Below are 24,586 nucleotides of genomic sequence, written 5' to 3' on the forward strand. Positions count from 1 at the left end.
GAGTCAGGCGGCCACGTGTATAAGCGTTTGCCAGTTAAACGAATATGATTGGCTGGAGTACGTGGAGGGAAGGGATGGTCAACACAGTCAATTAGAAAAGGCGAGTACAGATTATTTCCAGAGTCGCGCGAGTGAAAAAACTTGTTAGAAAAAGACACTGTTTTGAGCGGGGAGTTGTGATTTAAGAGAGGAGCGTCAGAAAGAGAAGAAAGGAGAAGTTTTCAGACACCCAGAGAGAGAGAAAAGAAAGTAAGAAAGAAATTTACTTTTCTTTTTCTTTTCTTTCTTCTTTCTCTCCCTTTTTCTTCTCTCGAAGTTTCCGTTGTTCTTGTTCTCCTCTTCTTCCGGTTTCCAAATCTCTGTCGGGCACGAAATCGGAGTTCTGTTTCTTACAGAAATGGCTTTTATTTCATTTGTCGGAAGAGTTCTCTTCGTTTCCGTCTTCGTTCTCTCTGCTTGGCAAGAGTAAGCAACTCAGATCTACTTTAATTTCTTCACTATAAATTTGAATTTTTAGATGTTGGGTCACTTTCTGAATGTGTGTTTTTTTTATAAAACCCCCCATTTAGGGTTTACTTGATGACTTCATGTTATGAGTTCAGATCTGTGAGTGGAAATTATGAGGAACTTCGTTTTTTTTTTTTTTTTTTTTTGCTTATTGAAATGGAAAATTTGAACCTCCTTTTGTTTCTCTCTGTAATTATATAATCTTTTTGGAGGTATTGAATGTTTCTGCTTGGGATGATGAACCCTTTTTTTGGATCTTGATTTCGTTTTTGTCCTTTAGGTTCAATGATTTTGGTACTGATGGAGGACCGGCGGCCAAGTATCTTAAGCCAAAATTCAACGTTTTCACTCGCAACTTTGAATCTCACACTGGGTTGGAGTTCCCTAAAGTTGAGGTGAGGAAAATGGTCGTTAGTGTTTCTCATTATTTCTCCTGGTGATTTCTTTTCGAAATTTCCGTCCATTTTTATATGGCATTCTGAGATTTGTTATCGGGTGTAGATTCTACATCTTGTGGCTGGTGCCCTTGTATTGAAAGGCCTTGGAAGCCTGCTCTTCATCTTCAACAGCTCCATTGGAGCATTTCTTCTGGTATGATGGATGTGATGTCAAGTTGTTTAAACCGAAATTCATTTGTTCAACGTAATCGATCTTGTTTGATTTGTTGTATGTTGGTTTACTTGTTTGTAGATCTTGCATCAGGCCATTACCACACCCATCTTGTACGATTTCTACAACTACGATGTTGAGAAGAAGGAATTCAACCAACTTTTTGTGAAATTCACTCAGGTAATTGAACTAACTAACTATCCTTGAATGCTGAATCTGGTTGCCTCCTCTCAGTTTGAGTTTGACATAACACTATAGTCCATGGCCCAGCTTCAGAAAATCAAGATCATAGTCGTACTTTATGGTTTCATTCCAGATTTTGAATCTAGAATTCAAATACGTACAAGCTAAACCGTCATGGTTTGGCTTGGTAGTAAAAGAAACTAATTAAGAAGTCATGGTTTGAATCCAGTTACCTATCTAGGAATTACGTTCTTTCCTTGATACCCAGAAAGACGTTGCCTTGTTGTAGGGCAGCAGGGTTGTCCCTCCCCTAGGATTAGGCGAGGTGCAAGTAATCATAAAATGCATTCAGATACATATGCGGTTAACTCGTGAATATCTAGAATATAACGAACTAATTGTAAGCATGTGTGCTTGATTGATATTATGCAGAATCTGGCATTGTTGGGAGCATTGCTGTTCTTCATCGGCATGAAGAACTCGATTCCAAAGAGGCCAGTAGGAAAGAAAAATCCCAAGTCCAAAACATCATAGATTATTGAGGAGGAATGAATGGATCAACTGAGAGGGGGGGAAGAGGCGTATGTTTTTCTTTTCTGTAGGACTCTTTTTGGAACTGAATTGAACACTGTATGATCATCTCTCTTTTAGTTTTTTTTTTCTTTTAAATTTTTTGAATCAGTAGGGAAGTAAAATGGGGTGGGCTGTACTTTGTTTTTTGTATTTTTGAAGATTATGACGATATCTTCTACGGAGTTTGAGGATATTTTTGTATTTTTCAAGTTAGGGGTTGTTATGTGATTGTAATGAAAGTTCTTTCACATAATTTTGAAGTTTGTTTGTGTGTTTACTGTTTTGTTTGTGTGTTTTTTTTTTTTTTTTTATTAATTTGGTGATTTGAATCCCCACCTGAACATTTCTTCGAAGGGAAGGTAGGTGGTGGGATATCATAAGGTAAACAGAAGTTAGTGGAAGAAAGAAAATTATTATATCTATATGTTTACTTTGGTCTGATATCATGCCTTTCCCCCTAAAAAAAACACTTTTAATGACCACCTACCAAGAATTATTATCTTCGTCGACTACTATTTGGTGTGAATACATAAATAGTTTGTTTAATAAATTAATAACAATATATTTCTTAATCTGTTATAACTTTCAGAGAGGGATTTGAGTTGATCCTAACATCAATCGTCTCTTTTGGACATTAAAGCTTTCTCTTCCCCTCTTTAATTGAGCATATGGTCTTCAATTCCCCTTTTTATCTTAGCATGTGGTTTTGTTCAAATCTCAGCATCTTACTGGACCAACAAAAAAAAAAAGTCGATTTAGATTAATTTTTTTTAAAAATTTAATAATACATTTTTAAAGTTTAAAACCAATTAAACAAAATAATAGATCTTCAAGATTCAAATGGCACAATTTTCTTATAAAATAAAAATGCCTTTGGGTTATGTTAAGACATGCATTAAACTATGAGGACTTGTTAAAAGTCTAGAATTTAATGGTTTTTAAACACTCTCAAATTCGCACCCTATAAGTGATCTAAACTTGGTAGTTCAACCTTTTAATTATTACATTTTCAGTGAATTTAAGCATAACTCAAAAGTGTTTGATAAACAATTTTTAAATAAGAGATGAAGAGTTCAATTAGCTAGCAAAAACTCGTATATTAAATAGAAAAGAACAATTATTATGCATTAATACGATCTAGTGGAGGGTCTGAATCGAGCTTGGTTCAAACTTTAATTCCAATAATAATAAATTTTTAAGTTCAATGTCGCCAATGATCTTTCTGGATCAAAATTGAACCAGCCCAAGTCATACTCAAACTTCAGCTTGAGACGAACTTCACCTTCTCCTTGTTCAACAATGTCCAACGATTCTTGCTAAATGCTACCAATGCAAAACCCTATTCCAATTAAAGTTCAAAATTGAAATTCTCGGGTCGTTTCGTCTTCCCAAAGTCAAAATCTTTTTTCCATCCATCACTTCGAAATTAACAACTGGAGAGTGAGAAAGACTTCATCACTTTCATTTGAGAGTGAGAGTTGATGGGATGGTGTACAACATTCAAATCGAAATTTGTTTGTTCTTATGAAAAAATTACTTTAATATTGCAATTTGGAAAAAAGTATTCTTGAAACTGTTTAGAAAAATGATGTAGAATTTTGTTCTCCCCTTCGTCTAGTCTCGAAGAGACTTTACTATTTTCTTTTTCCTTTTTTTTTTCTCTCCTCAGTTTTTTCTTTTCATTTAAATTTCTTCATTCTATTTGGATTAAAATTGGTCAAATTTTAATATTATTGAAATTTATTTAAAAAATGTGTTTTTCGTATTTTTGAATGGATGAAATTTTTTCTAACTTTTTTATTTTTCAATTTATTTTTATGTTTGTTACTTCACGTTATAGATTTGTAACAACCAACCATTAATCGAAATTTCATTAATGTGTAATTTTATGTTAGTAATTCATTTGATTTATATTAATGTCATTCCATATGGATATTTATCATTGTAATCCATTCGTTTGTATTAATTAAATGTTGTAAATTTTTAGTAATTGCTTATGATTGAAAAATAAACTAAATATAAACTAGGATGTCTGATACAATAAATTAACAATTTTTCACTCAATCAAAAAAAAAAAAAAAAAAAAAAAAAAATCAATGTGTTCCACAATCTGGATGTCGTCAATTTCTAGCTAGTTGTTGTCGTTGACTCTGTAATTTTTGTTGCTCTAGTCCCTCCTAATTCTCTTGTTGTTGTTACTTGTCTGGTTGCTTGGGTATCGCTGCAAACGCTTTGTAGTACAAATATTCGTTATGTTCTCTACGACCACATTCGTCTCTATGTATGGATGATGGATAGGTTCCTAAACTTTAGTATCCTTGCTCAAAGTTTGACAATGATGGAATTTGCCTCCGAATTATAATATCTTGTTCCGAAATCTAACCATTGATTGGCTCCTAAATCATAATATCACATTCCAAATGTTGACATCATCATCATCATTGTTGGACTAACATAACTAGTCTCGCTCTATGTTTGTATCACAGGAGATACTTCTTGCATGTGCTAGTCAACTTCCTCCAATTCATCATGCTCTTGCATTCAAACATGTCTGCTTTGAACGGGTGTAGGTACAATAGATACATTATACATATAATGTATGTTCTTCATGTATCGCTCGTTATTATTGCATATATCTAGAACCTGATGTAGATTATCTGCAATATTAATAAGTTTACTATTATTCGATCTCTGTAAAATATTAAACTGAATTAGAAAATATTCCAAATAAATTTGTACTAAAAGTAATTATTGTTATTATTGGATTACATTTGTTAAAAAAAAAAAAGTCAATAATTTACTTACTTTATAGGTTTGATTTCATATTTTAAAACTTTTATTATTGACTATTTTATTTAATTAACATCATCATCAAATCTTACAAATTTGGGTCCATGTGAAGTGTGTACTACTACTATATTCTAAAATGTTTTTTTAACACCTTATAAATACTAACAATACTAATACAATTACTTTAATAAGTTAATAAGAAAATCCTACAAAATGAAGCCTGGTTTCGCCTTTTTTTTTTTCAAAGTGATTTATTTTTTTGTTGTCAATCCAAGACAATGGAGCTCCACAAAAATGTAGAATAACATCAGTATATTATTTCTTATATATATATATATATATATATATATATATATATATATATATATATATATATATATATATATATATATATATATATATATAATTCAAAGGGATTTAATTAAAAGAAAATTCTTTATAGTTATCTTTTCTAAAAAAAAATTTATATAAATAATTTTAAAAAATATAAATTTAATAAATATAAACAAATTTCATAACCATAAATGTTTCAATTTGTTGGAAGAGAAGAATGGAATACGATCAAAGGAAAAAAAAATTATCGAAAAGTGAGTAAACAAATAATAAGGAAAAAGTAACGAAGGAATGGAGGAAGAGGATGGAAAGGAAAATCGAAAAGGAAGATAATAACCGACATAAATTTAGTTCAATTGACACTTGTATATATATATTCAGTTTAAAACAAATATAATGATAAAAATGATTTTAAAACCATAGATTTTAGTTAAGATTGAGAAAATATATCAGTGAGAAAAATTAATATAATAATATGAGATTTTAAATTTCAAAACAATATTTGAATAGATAAGATGGTAATTTGGATTATATTTTTAAATTAAATAATAGAATGTATGCAAATAATTAATGGCATGCATAGAGACACAGAAATGATGGTGAAAATCTGAAACCATAATATATGTGTGTGTGTATATATATATATATATATATATATATATATATAAAGAATTGCATAAATGAATTAGAAAAAGTTGTGGGATTAATTATAGTGTAATTAAAAAGGTTGATGATGAGGCAGTTTTAGTATTAACATAAAAACAACTCACATGGTTTAGGGTTTATACCAATTTTTCCATATTTCAAAACAATGAATTCAATGTTTTGCTATTTTTCCAAATAGAAAGTGGAATAATCAGTGCTTCATTATCACTAAATATCCCAAAAATAATTTTGTCAATTCTCCTAATATTTAGTCATTTTGTTTAAATTATCCAATGTGGAGGATTGCCATTATGTGGAAATTTGCTAAATGAATGATGGGAAATTAATGGTGACCCACAATTTCTTATTAATTTTATTTGAAATTTATCTTTATGTTCTAGAATAGAAAGTACTTATTGATGGGATTTAAATAAAATTGATAGATTATGTTTTTATTCTACACTGGCAACCCTTCGACAAAGACTTTGGCCAATTAATAATACCAATCCAATTCCATAAAAGAAAAGAACAAATCATCTCAAGACTCAATATTCCATTATGATGCTATCAACAATTAATGAACCCACCCACATATAAAAACAAACCGAGGGTAATGACGAGGGTAATATTGACGAGGGTAATGAAAATGAATCGATCATAATTTAAAATGTGGACATCATCTCATTATATTTGGTGTTGTTTACCTGTGTTCTGCGTTTGTATTGACATATAAGACCTACATCGATCTGTATTTGTAAACAAAAGCCGCAATTCGATTGAGAGCATAGGGTGATTAATTTGATTACGTTTAAAAATTGCATCTTACCGTTATCATTACCGTTTGGATTTGAGTTATGGTTCACTTTTAAAGGGAAAAAAAAAAAAAAAAATTCTATTTTGACATTGTTAGTATTATTATTATGGTTTTAGGTGGTTTGGGTTAACTTAGACCATAACTAAAATCACCCGGACCATACCTAAAACCATAACGCTAACACTAACTGTAATTTGATAAAATTCACAATTTTAGGTAAACGCAATTCGATGATATTTGTGATTACAGTCCACTACGATTGATCTATCAATGAAATTTTATTATTATTACAATCATTTTCATTATGAATTGGTAAGCTTCATCTTATATCTATCCTATGCAAACATGGTAATCTTTTGGAGTAATGGTGAAAAAATAAAAATTATTTCAAAATACAAAAATATTAAAAAAAATTATAAAATATAGAAAAATATTACGGTCTATCTACGATCTTGTTTGTACTTACAAGTACTAGTTGAATTGAGCTCACCTTGACATGAAAGAAATTAGATGAAAAATGATATTTATTCCCCCACTCATTAAATATAATAGAAATAAGTACTTTCAACCGTTTCATTTATCGCTTTTACTCAGAAAATTGGATGATAAATTACATAGATGTGTATGTGTATATATAATAACAATATATAGGAAATTATTGAAAATAGCAACATGGACAAAATATTAATAATGAATTATTTAGGATTTTTGGTAACCCATTTGTTTGTTGTTTTTTTAATTAATTTTTTAAAAATATGTGTTTGATAACTAATTCACTCTTTGGTTTCTTAAACAAGGAACTTGTTTTTACAATTAGGAAGAAAAATTGAAAAATGAAAAAAGACTTAAAAAAATACATTTTGTTTTTAAAAATCGGAATACAAAATAAATTATAAGCATATATGGTTTTTGTTTTTAATAAACAAAAAATTCAGAAACCTAAATAAATTTGAAATGGTTACCAAATGGAGTTTAACATAAAATATATATATATATATATATATATATATATATATATATATATATATATATTCTTAATCATGAAAAACAAAATTCTAAATAAATAATTTATTAAAAGAAGAAGAAGAAAAAAAAAGAATGAATTATTTTCAAATATAGCAACATGAGCAAACTTAATTTAACAAATGGTGATAGACATCTATTAAAGTAAGTTTAGCATACCAACATGAGATGATTTGAGTTGGTATAATATAATATACGACTCACCCCAACTCTCCCTTCTTCCATGTTTTCAATGTTACACTATTGTAGGTCAACAAGTATCATTGTCACACTCTCAAAACCACTTCAAGTGCCCAACTTTGACGACTAGCTTCAAGCTCCAACGATGGCCAATTTCCTAGATCCAACAATTATTCTGATGAGAATTCCAGCAACTAATCTTGAACTTTGACAATCACTCTGATTACAGATTCCACCAACCAATTCCAGACTTCAACAATCACTTCAATGACAACTTCGACGATCAACTTTGGGCTCCAACAATCACTCCGATTACAAGCTCCGACAACCAATCCTCCTTTACACGTCCAACTCCAACAATCAATTACTAGCCCCTATATCCATCTTTGAAGACAATTCCAACAACCAATTTCAAACTTCGACAACCACCTTTGTGCGACTGCAACGACCAATTTCAATCACTAATTTTTATAGACGTTCAACTTATACATCCTTGAACTGCTAAAGTGTATTGTAGAGTGGTTGATTGTATGAATTATTATATATTATTTCTTTTAAGTGCAATAATTATATGTAAAATGAATTCACATATCAAATTAGTGTTAAGAATTTAGAAATAATCAACGTAGTAGAATGATTGGTAAAAAAGTTAAAAGAAAATCCAAATGGAAAAAATGAAAACAAAAATAACAAATAACAAAAAGAGAAAAAAAATCATAAAACAGATCATTGTTTTGTAGAGCATTTTCTAGCAAAAAAAAATGATGAAAAAAGAGGATTTTTTGTTTGATAATCCCCCAAAATGGAAGAATTGAAAGTGAAATTGTTGGAGGAAAATGGCAATATTTCATTGAGGGGAGATTCCATTAAAAATATTGATGACAGAGGAAAACTAGACGGCAACAACCCCCCCCCCAAAAAAAAAGAACAATAAGAAGAATATGAATTCATGAAGAAAAAAAATGTTGAATCAATGTTTTTTTTTTTCTTTCCCATTTTATTTTACTATATTCCTATAAAAATGTCATGGTTAATTATTTTTCTTGTTTTTGTTAAAAAATAACTAAAAATTCAAAGAAAGAAAAACTTGTTTTATTTAAACAGAGATGCATAGTATTATCGAAAAAAAAAGTTTCAAAACAAAAATAATAATCACGAGAACATAAAGTTCAAAAAAACAACCTCAGATGTTTTCGGCATATGAACTCAACTTTACACACAAAACACAACCGTATAAAATAAATAATTCAAACAAAACAAGTGTGCATCCTAAATACAGACATATGGACTCTCCAAACATAAACTCCTAGACAAATTCAAACTCCTAGACATATGAATTTCAAACATCTTATATCAACTCATCTGAAAGTTGTACACAATAATAAATATCTATTCGTGTCTATTACAGTAGATAGTGATGTTTTGTTATAATTGAAAATATTTTGAATTATTATTTTTTTAAAATAGAAAAAGAGGAGCATATTTTTATTTAAAAATCATAAAAATCCATTTGTCCATCCTATCCAAAAGATTTGGTTAGAATTTCACAAATTTGAATGAAGGTTCATTCCAAATATGTTTGAAGTTGATGATTATAGCCGGAACTCAACAACTTATTGAAATTGATTTGAGATTCAAAGCATTCTATTTTTCAATTTTAAATTTTTAGTTTCGAAATTTCAAATCTCTTGATATTGACTCAAGTTTTTATATATATATATATATATATATATATATATATATATATATATATATATATATATATATATATATATATATATATATATATAATACCAAAGGATTAAATGAAATGAGAGAAGTTGTAGTTTAGATGGAAAATGAGATATCAGCAAAAGGAAAAAGGGGAAATAGTTAGAAAGGGAGAATACATCAAAAGTTTTAAACTTTGGACCCCACCTTCAAATTTTAAATAATTGATTAATAAAATGACATTTCTTTTCAAAAGCAAATATTTTAAGAAGGGACTAATTTTGCAATTTCTTCATTTTCTTCTTCTTTCCTTTTCTTTTTATTTTGCGTTGTCATTATCGATATGTCCCCGAGTTTGCTTGAAAGTTTAGGTTTTCTAAAAAACATACATATTTTTTAAATTGAATGTTTATGCTTCTAAAAATAATTTTTTTGAAGTGTACTTTAAACAATTTTTTCTTTATCTAAAAAAGTTTAAACAAAATTGATCTTTTTAAAAAATACTTTTTTTTTTTTTTAACTCAATACAAAATAAGTTAAAAGTCAAAATACTATGTGTTTCATCATTTTAATTGTTCTAATTTTTTAATATTTAATTTTAATTATTATATTTTAAAGAAATTCTAAATTTAGCCCTATAAAAAAATTAATTAACAAATATTTAATCAAACTCAAATATTTTCACATCTTAAAGTTGCATTTGATAGCATTTTTTATGACAAAGTTGGCATCACACTATATTTTTTTTTCTCTCATTTTTTAGTTATTAAATTAAATATTTTCCAAGAGATTATTAGATAAGATCTAAAGTTTGAAACTTACTTAACCCCTCTTCCTTAAATGAGTTTATTAACCCAATTGAAATGCAACACCTCAAGTCTAAAACAATATCAAGGAGATCATCTAATTGAGAATTGTTTTGCTAAACCCAAAATTTTGAAGTTTCTACGATTGAGCCATAAAAAATTATGACACACTTGGTTGATATAGATAATAACTTTCATTTTTTAAAACATTTTTTAATCTTATTTTCATGTCTTCAAGATTCCTCTATTTCAATTGTGATATCAGCTCATTCATATCTCTCTTAAACTTGGAGAGCGTTACTTGTAAATTTATAAATTTATAAGTATTTTCAAATATAGCAAAACGAACCAAAATAATAAAAAAATATAGCAAAATTTTAGATTCTATCAATGTGATAGATATTAATAGGTTGTTAAATTTATCATCAATAGAATCTAAAATTTTGTAATATTTTGTAAAATTTTCATAATTTTTCGTTTCCAATAATTTTTATCATTTTTTTTATAGATTGTTTGAGGTAGAGGACAAATTAATCCCAATCTAAAAAGAAGAAGAGATAAAACATATTTCAAGCTCAAAACTTTTTGATTAAATATCTCAAGATGAATACTTTTCCCATGAAATATCTCAACACAATTCCATCAACTATCTCAACATCCAAAATGTTTCAAAGTTTATATGTTCAATTTTAATTTATCATCATTTTCAATCTAAAATCTATAATTTCCAACATTGAATTTCTTTCTCAGTTCTCAAGAATGTTCCTTTTAACTTTTAAAATTGTGCAAAAGTTGAAGAGGAATTTTTACCTATTTAATTGGTTTCCTTAAAAATAAAAAAGAAATAGAAAATTTAAGGGTACTTAAAAGAAAACTTAAAGTTTTATTTGGGCTAAAAGAATTTAAAGAAAAAACGCAGGTTTTATATTTGATATATGGGTGCTATACTAAACGTACAAGCTAAAACGCAACAATGATGGTACAATTCTTGAAAAAGAAAAAAGAAAAAAGAAAAAAAAAAAATAATGATGTTACCATTGAAATAATTAAAAAAAAAAAGAAAAAACTCTTAGTTGTAATAGTTTTTTTTGGTGGTTATATTTGAAAATTTGCGCTCGTTCCCAAACTTGAAATTTTCTATTTTTTTTCTTTTCAAATATCAAGTTCTTTTTTAAATGACATCATATTAAACAACAACAAAGAGGATCCCACAGCTCGGGATCAAGGCAGAAAACAAAACACAAGACAAGAAACATCTAAGTGAAGATATCGCTAAACCAAAACACTACATAGAACAAGCCAAAAAAACAACGAAAAAAAAAGAACGAAAACAGAACAAGCAAAAATAAGGACAAGAATATGGGCAAAGCACAAACCCAACTAAAGCATGCCAATAACATCAAGTTAATAAAAGGCAAAATGGTATCCCTTTGAATATGGAACATCATAATCGTTAAGAGAGAAAATGGCTACTGAAGCAATAAAAGAAAACTCACTTTGATTACTGATATTATTCTGCTATATAACAAGCTTATGAAGGAAACATTTGTTCACACGAGATTTCCGGAGAAATTTGATTCGTGGAGTTGAACTTGTGTTGATGTTGTATTTATGTTGATTTGATGCGATGTGATTCGATCTCTAGAATTTGATCCTCTGATTCTCTCTCGTCTGGATGCTGACGCTTGATTTGAGGAAGCGAAGCACGTGATATTTTTGAAGTTGGAGTCTTGGAAGAAAGCTTGTATCTTCGAAGAAGCTTCAATCTTCGAGGAAGCTTCAATCTTAGAGGGTGTTCTTGAAGTTGAAGACTTGGGAGAAAGCTTGGATCTTCAAAGGAGCTTCAATCTTCGAAGGTGTTCTTGAAGTTGGAGACTTGGAAGAAAGCTTGGATCTTCAAAGGAGCTTCAATCTTCGAAGGTGTTCTTGAAGTTGAAGACTTGGAAGAAAGCTTGTATCTTCAAAGGAGCTTTAATCTTTGAGGGTGGTCGACTTCAGGAGTTGAGGAGGCTTCTTCTCTTCAGGAGTTCCTTCTTCCCTTCTTTTTATGGGAGATGTTCCCTTTTGAATGCTTTTGATGGAAGTGCGACTTCGTTTGAACGGAACTTGTTTGTCTCTCTTTTTTATGAGCCACGACTATCCATTCTTCGCCCTCATCCTCAATTGGCTCTTCTTTGTTTTGAGAGTTCGACGTCATGATTTTTTGTTGGAATCGAACAAGTATAGGTTCGAAAGTCCCAAATTGAATCAAACTTTCCCTTTGATCATGAAGTAGTATTGATGGCGAAACACTTGAAGTCATATTGACTGCAACATGATTTGTTTGAGCTACTTCATCAATATCCAGCTCAATCTTATTTTCACGAGCCAACTTTAGAATTAGCTCCTTCAACACAAAGCACTTTTCAACAGGGTGACTAATGACCCGATGATACTTGCAGTAGTTAGGATCATCTACTTTTCCTGCTTGCTCCGGTCGTTTACATTCTGGCAACTGAATAAGTTGCTTCTCTATTAATTGCTCCAACATGTCTGCAACATCAGAGTCGGGAAAGGGATAAACTTTTTTCTGTCTTTCTCTAAGAGTTGGGCGTCGCTTTTCATCACCGTCATGATTTCTTTCATGTTTTGTTTCTTTTCTTTTAGAGAAAGATTTCAATGGAGTCTCTTGAACAAGCATAGGCTCGTTTAGGACATTATTTGCAATCTTTTTAGTGTCATTGATTTCATTCTTGTCACTTCTTGTTCTTTGAACCAAGAAATCTTTTGCTCCTCTGTTGGCTATACTCAACTCCATATCATGGGTGCGAGTTGCCAATTCTTCAAATGTGCGAGGCTTTATTCCCGGTAAAATATAGAGAAGTTCCCAGTGCATACCTTGAGTGCACATCTCTACTGTAGACAGTTCTGTGAGCTTGTCTTTGCAATCCAGGCTTAGAGCTCTCCATCGGTTTATATAGTCGATGACTGGCTCTCTCTTCCACTGTTTTGTATTTGTTAACTCCATCATGCTGACGACACGCCTAGTGCTATAAAAGCGGTTGAGAAACTCTATTTCTAGCTGCTCCCAGCTATCAATTACTTCTGGCTCTAGATCAATATACCACTCGAAAGCATTTCCTTTTAAGCTTTGAACGAACTGTCTGACTAGTTAGTCTCCTCTTGATCCTGCATTTTCGCATGTTTCGACAAAGTGGGCGATATGCTGCTTTGGGTTGCCCTTTCCATCGAATTGCTGGAATTTTAGAGGTTGGTACCCAAGTGGCATTCTCAAGTTATCGATTCTCTTGGTGTACGGCTTAGAGTACATGAAAGAAGTTTGCAGTGGTCCTCCATACTGAGCTCTAATGGAATTCGGGATCATATCCTGTAGCTGCTGAACTGAGAGAGAAGCAACAGAGACTGATTGTTGTTGTGGTTGGTTTTCCTGCACCACATTCTTCCCTTTATCAGTAGCTATGACAACAGGAGTTTGACTTGACTCAGCAGTTTCACAATCCTTCATTTGATCTTTCAAGGCGGCGATTTCATGATCTCACTCCTCAACAACTTTCATTAGAAAATTTATTTTTCTCTCCATCTCTGCCATGGTTGCCTCAGCTGTCACATCTACCATCATGACAGACACTACTTCAAGGTGTGATTCTTTGTCTGATAGATTAGAAGCAGGCGTAGAGTTGTTGAACAAAGGATTATCTCTGATGATGATCCTGCCTTTAGGAGATTCTATCAGTTGTTCCAAACTTTTCTTCTTGAGGACAAAACCTTGTTCTTGTTCTTGCATGCTTCTCTTTAAGTGACTTTGGGTGACAAGTCTAATGTAAGAGTCACTTGCAGCAGAAGATTTGGATGCAACCTTATTTGTTGCCATTGATTTTCTTGTAGTTGGATGACAAGAGAGAGATGAGAGGTAGAGAGGTCCCACTGGGCGTGCCAATTTGTTCACACGAGATTTCCAGAGAAATTTGATTCGTGGAGTTGAACTTGTGTTGATGTTGTATTTATGTTGATTTGATGCGATGTGATTCGATCTTTAGAATTTGATCCTCTGATTCTCTCTTGTCTGGATGTTTATGCTTGATTTGAGGAATCGAAGCACGTGATGTTCTTGAAGTTGGAGTCTTGGAAGAAAGCTTGTATCTTCGAAGAAGATTCAATCTTCGAGGGTGTTCTTGAAGTTGAAGACTTGGAAGAAAGCTTGGATCTTCAAAGGAGCTTCAATCTTCGAAGGTGTTCTTGAAGTTGGAGACTTGGAAGAAAGCTTGTATCTTCAAAGGAGCTTTAATCTTTGAGGGTGTTCTTGAAGTTGGAGTCTTGGAAGAAAGCTTGTATCTTCAAGAGCTTCAATCTTCGAGGGTGGTCGACTTCAGGAGTTGAGGAGACTTCTATCTCTTGGAAGAGTTCTCTCTAGACCTTCTGGAGTCAAAAATTTCCAACCCCCACAAATGAAGAGAACTCCTCTATTTATAGAGTTCCCTGGTGGGCTTTTATGGACTTGAGCTTGTTCTGGTCCATGGACCATACCCATGGGCTCAATCACATGGATTTGGGTCATATTTTATTTAGGATAAATTAAGCTTATTTTTGGGCTCAATTGAATTTTAGCCTAACTAAATAATATTTAATTGAACTAAAATAATTAATTTGACCCAATTGTCATAATAAACACACGTGACACCATTAGAATTGTCCAATTTGTCTTTAATTTAATTTGGGACACATGTCAATTTTTAGTTAATCCCAAATATAATTATTTTAGTAAATGATGTGGCAATTTGTGATTGGTTCCAAAATTTCTTATTCAACAACATTAAAAGAAAAAATAACAAATAAAATTAGTTTGTTGATTTACAACAACTATCTATCAAAAGAAACAAGAAACAATCTAACAAATTAGGAAACTCATTCATAATATAAATGTATGTTATACAACAATTAGGAGTAATTACAACAATTATGAGTAGTTACATTCTTTGCCTTATTTACTTGTATTGACCTGTGTATTTACTTGTCATGTAAAATAAAGATTAGAAATATCAATAAAATATTCTTCACATGGTATCAAAGCCTAAAAATTTAACCTAATACCACATATGTACCAGTCGCCGCTGGTTCTCTCAGTCGCTGATAACGTCATCTTCGTCTCTCTCTGTTCGTTCGTGTGAGAGACCTCCAGATCTGTCTCTCTCCTTTTGTCTAAGCTGAAGACCTCTAGATCCTGTTTTCTCGAGACTGCCTTCTGTACGAAACGTTCAGATTCCATCTCCAGTGTTCAAATTTGTCTCTACTTGAGACTCCATTCTCTAGTTTTCCACTCTTTATTGCATCGTCTTCTCAAATCTAAACATCACACGCTTAGATCCTCACACCTTCAAATTAGTATCTGTACCAATTTTGGCCAAGCTCCTCGGATCTGTTCAAATCTAATAGTATCCTCAAACTTCTCAAATTTGGCTCTAGGATTCTCTTCAGTCCACTCCAACTCAGTCTCTCCTACTCAGTAGCTACGTAGATTCATCAGATCCACAGTACCTCTTTGCTCCAGTTTAGATTTATTCTTTGTGGTTTCCTTAAAATCTAGCTTCAATGGAGAAAGACCATATTTTTCATCCTATTAGCACAATCCTTGATGAGGCTAATTATCTCACTTGGGAAATCAAATGAAAAGCTTTCCAAATGATCGAAAACTATGGCGTATTGTCACCAGCGATCTTATCAAACCAACCAAATAGGACAAAGAGGATGATAGTAAATTTATCGAACGTCTTGAAGAATGGGACAGTAAAAATCATCATATTATCACCTGGCTTGGTAACACATCTATCTTTATTATTCATGCACAATTTGATGCCTCTGAGGATGCTTAAATCTATTGGATTAGCCTATTATTATCAATTGCATAGTATCCTTGTCAATCTCAATCAAGATGTTGGTAAGCTTGTTAAAGAGTATCTAGAAGTTCTTCAACTTATCTGGACTCAGCTTGATCAAGCCCAAATCGGTAATGATCATCTTCGCTTCATAAAGGTTCTTATATGATTACATCCTGAATATGAATCTGTTAAGGCTGCCTTACTACATCGCAGTCCCTTGCCCTCATTAGATGCAACTATCCAAGAGATTTTATTTGAGAAAAAATGTCTTGACATCATACCTTCTAAACAATCAGATGTTGTTCTTCCAAGTACTTATCCACCCAATGGAGTGACAACCACATTTTGTAAAAATTGTAAACTCTCTGGTCATAAGTTTATTGATTGCCTTAAACTAGAGTGCAGGTATTGCCAAAAGCGTGATTATATTTTGGATAATTATCCTAGACGACCACTTCGACCTCCAGATTATCCTACAAAAGCAAGAAACTTTAATAAACCAAGTACCTCCTTTATTGTTGCTACTGCCTTAGATGATTCCTCCTCCCTCAATCTTTAGATAAGTGATCTTCAGTGCTTATTAAATCAATTAATTTTATCAACTTCCTCTACTCTTGTTTCCCCACCAGGTAATCAGTGACTTCTTAACCCTGCTTGTTACAACCATATGTCATATGGTTTTTCTCTTATGAGTACTTATAGTCCTGCAAAATCTTTACCTCCAATTTATGCTACTGATGAAAATTGTATGAACGTCTCTCATACTTACTGTGTCATAAACTTAACCTTCAATCTTGTGTCTGTTGGTTAATTTTTTAATCTTGGCTTAACTATTTGTTTTCTCCTAATGGTTGCCAGGTTTAGGATTCACAGACAAAACAGATGATTGGCACGAGTCACAAAGTGGGAAGATTGTTGGAGCTCATGTCACTCCAGCTTCCTTCTCCTTCATCTATCTCTCTATGTCTATTACTAACTCTAATACATATCAGTGGAATCTTCATCTTGGTCATATTTCTTCTGAAAAACTACATCATTTAACTTTCATTAACAATTTAAATAATGTTACTAAGTTTGTTCATTTTAATTACTTAAATTGCAAACTCACTAAATAGTTTGCTTTATCTTTTTCTCACTCCTCGTCTAGAGGTGATAAACCATTTGATTTAATTTATTTTGACATTTGGAGTCCTGTCCCTACTACTACTATTCATGGCTAGCGATATTATGTTCTATTCATCGATGATTACTCTTGTTTTACATAGATTTATTTCCTTAAACATCGCTAAGAGTTATCTCGCATTTATAATGAATTTGCTACAATGATCCACACTCATTTCTCTTGTTCTGTTAAAACCCTCCACACCGATAATGCCTTGGAGTATAAAGACTCCACTCTTAATTCTTTCTTTTCTCTCCCAATAGGGCACTCTCATTCAGCGCTCTTGTCCTTACACCTCTCAACAAAATGTGCGTGCTGAGCGTAAACATCACCACATTCTTGACTCAGTTCGTGCCTTACTTATTTCTACCTCCTGTCTTGAGAAATTTTAGGGTGAGGCTGCTCTTACATTTGTCTATATTATCAACCATTTTTTTTCTTCTATTCTTCAGAACATCTCTCAATTCGAAAGACTATATGGTACTCCTCCAAACTACTCTAACCTTAAAGTTTTTGGTTGTACATGCTTTGTTCTTCTTAATCCTCATGAACACACTAAATTAGAAACACGTGCCCGCCTATATTGCTTTCTTGGATATGACACAAAACATAAAAGTTTTTAACATTGAGATCCTCTTTCAAACATACATCGTATTGTTAAGTTTTATGCTCTAAAAGTCGTAGATAGTAAATATAATTTGTTGGATGTTATTAATAAAACCCATAGATAGTAAATATAATTCGTCGGATGTTATTAATAAAGTGTTATTATTATAATTTCAATAAAGTGTTATTGATTATATTATTAATTTTGTCTTAATAACCTAAATTCAATCAACTAACATCCTAAGTTGTTTGATGAGTCTTGAATAGTATGTAGAGACATACAGGAATCAATGTTCGAGATACGACTTAAAGGGTCTATAGTATAAGGATAAGGTTGGATACCTTATTCTAGTAACATTATGGATGTGGCTCAATTTGTATTTTATACAAACACAATGATCCAATGTGTTCATGTAGGCGACATGTGAGTGAGGGTATCCTATGCAATCAGTTTGCATAAAACCGAACTACGAAATAGATGAAACTCCGTTAACTAGTTAGATTTATATTTCATTAGGATGACCTAGGTAACTTAGTCTTAATCTTGAGTGTATTATGAACTTCTATTCATGAGGGATTATCCTTTGATTTGTACGGGTGAGAGTGACCAAATTTCTGACTCAATATGCTTATCATTTTGGGGACAAGACCGAGTGGAGAGCTAGGAACATAATCATACAAGATGGAATTCGCTCATTCCCAACTTTAGGGTAAGTAGATGAGTGTTTTCTTAAATGGTGTCTCTAGGACTTGAATAAAAGGCCTTACACTCTCTATGACACAAAATGAGTTTATGTTTAGTGGTTGGACCATAAACAAGTTGTTTATTAGATAAGTACTAGTAATTAAGGACTAGAAGTAACCCAAAGATAAAATGGTAATTTGACCCAACTGGTGTTATGAACACTTATGAATGACTAACTTACTATTATTGGTCTATATTCGTGGATACATAAATATATCTAAATGAGAAAAGTTCAATTGTGAGTCTTTAGCGGAGTGTACTCATAGTTAACAAGTATTGATTAATGTGATTAATGAGTTTAACCAATTAGTTTCATATCGTTGTAGCTTCTGAACTGTAAATCCATTAGGTTCCCTTCTTAGCTCGTAAAGGGTAATGAGGTCTATTTATATTTGTTGTAATTTGAAAAGATCAAATTTACTTTAGTAATTAATATAATATATGATGATACATTATAATATAAAGTTTATTTTTTAATTAAACTTAATTATATAAATTTACATTTGGATATAATTTAAAATTAATTTATGAGAGAATAAAATATTTGAATGAGTTCAAATATTAATTTAATGTAAATTAGATTCATATCAAAACTATAGGTTAAAATTTAATTTGTGTATGATACATATTAAAATTATAAGTTAGGATAGAAATTTATATTTGAATATAATTCAAATTTGGATTAACTTAAATATTAGATATTTAATTTAGCAGCTAATTAATTGGAGAATTAATTAATAGTTTAGTTTAGTTTTATTTAATTAAATTAATTAAATTAAAACTATAGGTTAGGTGAGAGATATTCATTTAAATATGATTTAAATGAAATATTAATTAAATATAATTTATTTAATTATTAATTTAATTAATTATGTAATTTAATGTAAATTAATTAACTATAATTAAATTGAATTAATAACTCCCTTAAGTAAAAGAGTTATTTAGGGAACGTTTGTTGTTTTCCCATGTATCCCAGATTCTCTCTAACTCCCTCTTCTTTAGTTTGAAGATGAGGGAGGTAAAGATACGATAGAGGAGAGAAAGATTTTTCTTTGAAAAAGTCTTTGATACTTTGTGTTTTCTCTTAAGAAAATTCTCTCTCAAAATTCTCTTTCCAATTTTAGTTCTCACAAACCGAAATCTCAATTCAGAGGATATGAAGGTCTCTAAGTGGTGATACTCCAATATTGGAGTTTTAGTAGATACAGAGGCTTCAACGAGAGGAAGTACATCTTCTCTTCTCTATATTTTTTTAAAGCATGCTTAGCCGGAATAAATTCCTGTAATTGTTTTTCCAATGCATTGTATTTTTAGAACTCCAATTAAATTTGAGTTATGGTTCTATTAAATCTACCACAATGTAGGGTTCTTAGCCGTTCACATATATCTCGCCATGTCACCTTTTGATAACATAGTATGTTCTCTCGTTTGTCCTCATTCCACACCTCCTTTTCAAGTTCTCATCTTTTCTTCACTGTTACATTTGTTGATCTCTTTCCTCTTTTTAAGACCACTTCTAATACTAAGCTTACTCAATTTGCACCTGCTCTTGCAAACCCGAACCAACAGTCTGTATGAAATGATGTTCTTGAGCCTACTCCAAATACTCCTCTTCATCGTTCTACTTGGGTAAGGGAACCTCTCATTCATTCGTCATTTTTGTTTCCCTCGTTGAACCTACCTCTTATCAAGAGGCCAGTACTGACCCTTTATGGCAAAAAGTGATGAATGATGAATTGCAAGCTCTTGAAAAGACACACATTTGGGACTACATTGATTTACCTTCCGGTAAAAAAACCCATTGGATGCAACTAGATTTACAAAATAAAGACCCACTCTGATGACTTTATTGAATGATATAAGACTCTTCTTGTTGCAAAAGGATACTTCCAAGAAACATTTGCTCATGTAGCTCGAATGACATCTGTTCGAAATTTGTTAATTGTTGCTACTATCAAGTAGTTGCCTTTCCTTCAAATGAATGTAAAAAATGATTTCCTCAATGGGATCCTATTTGAAGAAGTCCATATGAAGCGACCTTATAGTACTTCTCCTCCTCCTCACAAGGTGTGCCTCATTTTTCGGGCATTATATGGTTTGAAGCATGCTCCAAGAGCTTGGTTTGACACGTTTAGCTCTACCATTACTCAACTTGGATTTGCCTCAATCCCTCATAACACTAAGCTCTTTACACGCTAGACACCTCAAGGTATTGTTCTTCTTCTTCTTCATGTTAATGATGTGATTATTACTAGTAATGATCCACAGGTCATATTTGACCTCCAACATTATCTACTTCCGCATTTTGAGATGAAAGACCTTGGATCTCTCAACTACTTTCTTGGCCTTGAAATCTCTCAGCGCTCAGAAGAGTATTGGTTATCTCAAGCAAAATATGCCTTTAATCTTTTAGAGTCCGGTTAGGAATCACTGACTCCAACACCGCTTTGACACTGTTAGATCCCAATGTCCACCTAAACCCTTTTGATGGTATTCCTCTTGAAGATTGTATTGACAACTTGTTGGCAGTCTCATCTATCTAATAGTGACTCATCCCGATATTGCACATGTTATTCATATTGTGAGTCAGTTTATGGTTGCTCCTCGAACCATCCATAATTGTTGTTTTGCACATCCTTCGCTATATCAAGGAAACTTTGGGACATGGACTTCAATTTTCTTCTCAATCCTCTCTCGTACTATATGGCTACTCTAATGCAAATTGGGCTGGGGATCCTACCTATCGATGATCTACAACAGGTTACTATTGTTACTTAAGAAATTCTCTCATTTCTTGGTATAGTAAGAAACAAAGTGTTGTCTCTCGTTCTAGTATCAAATTAGAATATCGTGCTTTTGCCGATGCTATCTTAGAACTCCTTTGGCTGCATTGACTCCTTGTTGATATGGGTGTCCTTCAACAGGGTCCTGCTTGTGTTTCTAACTCAACGACACTAAATACTTGATCTTGTGGCTGGTTAAGTTAGCTTTGGAGCTTAGGGGAATAGTGCTATTTCTTACATTGGTATTTAATTCTATATGAAGTGTCATTGATCATGGTCATTGCATACTAGATGTTTTCTATGTATCCCTTCATCAATGTAATTCCTAAGTTCTCGTTGAGTACAAGTTTTCCTCTTTTATTGACCAAGTGTAAGCGAAATAATAGGTTTATCTAGGTGATCCAGAGTCGAACATAGGAAATTGATATCAAAGCTTAGTTCTAGAGTTCACTAGGCGTTTAGGCAATATAAAAGAACAAACTATACAATATGAATGAATGTAAGTTTAAAGTATATTTACTTATCTACACTAGAGAACCTATAAAGGGTAATTAAGATGTCTACGAGATGGAGTTGTGAACTAACTTGTATAAAAGAAGGGGTGAAGGAAATTCTATGCATTATCAGGCAATTAAGCAATAAAATATCCCTAATGCGATATAATTAGTTAACAAGCTTATGATAAAGGCGAGCACCTATCGGTCTCTTTAAATGCCACACTTGCTAACCTCTCGAGATCTAAATGACCAAGCTAAGTTAAATGAGTTATATCTAGAACACTTCACTTACAAGGCTTATAGAGCTTCTTTTTTAAGGCTTGAAAACCTCTCGACACCCCATATACCCACACTTGTTCTCCTTTCGAGACACAAATGATGGAAGTAGTCTCGTCAAGGTGGAGTTTGTCTCCAAACTCTTCTCCTTGCATGCGCTGGCCATATCTTTGCTACTTGCCCTCTTGGGTAGTTGGCGATATACACTGGCTAGGTGACGAAAATAGCTCAGCTAATGCGATAAGAAATGTAAGCTAATCTTCTTATCAATAACTTATCATAATTCTTAAACTATAAATAATACAAAGATGGATGAATAGTAAAGAGATGGAAGATTGAAACTGGTATAAATATGCAATGTATTAAAGAATAGAGGCCTTCGGTCACTGTGAAAAGACTTTAAAAACGGTGGAAAGACTTCTTTCCACCACTCTCTAGGGTCAGGCCCCTTCAGGCACGAACTTGGCCAGTTCACAAACATTTGACTCTTCACTCAGATGGTCCCTTTGGGTCCATTCAGACTTCTCTCTCTTGATGATGGAGTTCTTTATATAGGCAAATTTAGGCAGAAAAGATAATCTTCTGAACATGTCAGTACCGAAAGTTGCCTCTGTGTCAAGTCACATCAACTCAAACTACCACTTTTGTCTTCTAGCGAACCTCTTCTTGCCTACTGATATGGTTTTCTCATCTAGTCTTCGTGCGAGTTTCTCTACGATTTGCTAGCTTCTTCTTTTGTTCATAATCCTAAAATAAGACACTAAACACAAAGTGAAACATGCATGAAAGCTTATGTAAAGTGTACTTCCAAATATTTATAAATTTACAACATAAGTTACTTGTTTTGACACATTTCTTATGTGTTTTGGTTTCATTATTCTATCTAAAAGGCTATAATAACTTGATCAGGTCCCATCCTTCTTCATTGTGACATTCGTAGTGCCATCCAGATTGCTCACAATGATGTCTTCCATGAGTGTACGAAGCACATAGAAAACGACTGTCACTTTGTTCGTCATCATCTCTTTAGCAATAACACTTTCCTTTTACGCTCTATTTTTACTACCGAGCAAATAGTAGATATCTTCACCAAAGCCTTACCATCTGGTCGCTTGAGTCAATTAATTATCAAACTCAAGCTGACAGTTATTCTAGCTACCATCTTGAGTTTGAGGGAAGGTATACATGTATATTATACAACAATTATGAGTAGTTACATTCTTTTGCTTATTTACTTGTATTGGCTTATGTATTTTCCCATATACTTATGTAAAATCAAATTATAAATATCAATAAAATATTTTTCACACAAAAACTAACAAGTGCCAGTATTTTAGCAACTATTTGAATTATTCAAACATATCTAATGATAATTAACAACGAATAGGATTTTATTTTACATAATATATACTTGTCAAAGTATCTAAAAATACTTCATTATTTGTTTTTTTTTTAAAAAAAAAAAATCTAACTTAAAGAGGGTTAAATTTGTACATTTCTGTAGTACTTTTGTTTTTTTTGCCCAATGTGGATAGCCATTATCCACTTTCTAAACGAATAGTTGAAGAAATAATGGCTGCCAACTAATGAAGTTTTTTTTTTTTTTTTTTTTTTTTTTTTATCTTTATTGATGTGTACCAATGAATGAATTCTACTTCTTATTTCAATTTAATAAATTCTTTCTTAATAATTTTCAAATTTCCCTTAATTCTTTTATAATTTTTTCTATTCTTCAATACTTTAAAATCCAAGTATCTAAAATTTAACCTTGAATATAATTAATATATTTGACGTAAAACAAGAGTTATTAACAAAGAAAAATAAGCGTAAAAAACAAGAAATATTTACTAATTATTACTCCAAGTTCATAATAAACCTTTTTACTAATCAAACTCAGTGGAAAATAACATACAATCTCATTCAAATAATATTAGATAATGTGAATTCTCCATTTTCTTATAATTAATTTTAATTTATTTTAGTTACTAAATCATATTTTTGTAATAGTTTTCTAGTTCATAAGAAAAATTAGATAGGAAAAAAAACTATTTTCGTTTAAATTTATAAAAATAATATTGTATTTTGGTTTTGTAGTTTAAGTGTCATCCATTTTCATATTTTGAATAACTCTGAGGCCTTTAGTTATTTGGTAAGTTTATTGTTGATTTTTTTAAAAACATAGTCAATATTAGTATTTCAAAGTGTATTTAGATAGTGTCTTTTCTCATGTGAAAATTATTAGAAAAGTTACAATTGTACTTTGGTTTAAGATGCATTTGAGATTCAAATAACTAACACATAATTTTATCCTTAATTAAAGTTTGCATTTACAACCATTCTTGACCTAAAATTGGGGGCATAAATGTAATTTTGATACCTTTTAAAATTTAGTTTTATAACTATTTATTACATCAAAAATTCAAATGAAATTATCAAAAGAGAATCTCACACTCTCCTTTTTCTCATTTTTG

General features: G+C 31.5%; 1 protein-coding gene across 2 annotated transcripts; it reads left to right on the forward strand.

Moving 5' to 3' along the window:
• Positions 1 to 140: 140 nt before the first annotated feature.
• LOC103499406 (uncharacterized) lies at positions 141 to 4,676 on the forward strand. 2 transcript variants are annotated; one of them, XM_008462405.3, is made up of 5 exons: positions 141 to 465; positions 788 to 902; positions 1,009 to 1,098; positions 1,198 to 1,296; positions 1,732 to 2,149. In XM_008462405.3, the coding sequence occupies exons 1-5, from the start codon at positions 398 to 400 to the stop codon at positions 1,831 to 1,833; spliced, it is 474 nt and encodes a 157-aa protein (XP_008460627.1). In that variant the 5' UTR covers positions 141 to 397; the 3' UTR covers positions 1,834 to 2,149. The 2 variants fall into 2 exon arrangements, with proteins under 2 accessions (XP_008460627.1, XP_050941258.1); XM_051085301.1 differs by lacking the exon at positions 1,732 to 2,149 and adding an exon at positions 4,359 to 4,676 and having other exon boundaries at positions 191 to 465.
• The last annotated feature ends 19,910 nt before the right edge of the window (positions 4,677 to 24,586 follow it).

Source organism: Cucumis melo, chromosome 5 (assembly GCF_025177605.1).
Source record: "Cucumis melo cultivar AY chromosome 5, USDA_Cmelo_AY_1.0, whole genome shotgun sequence".
NCBI lineage: Eukaryota > Viridiplantae > Streptophyta > Magnoliopsida > Cucurbitales > Cucurbitaceae > Cucumis > Cucumis melo.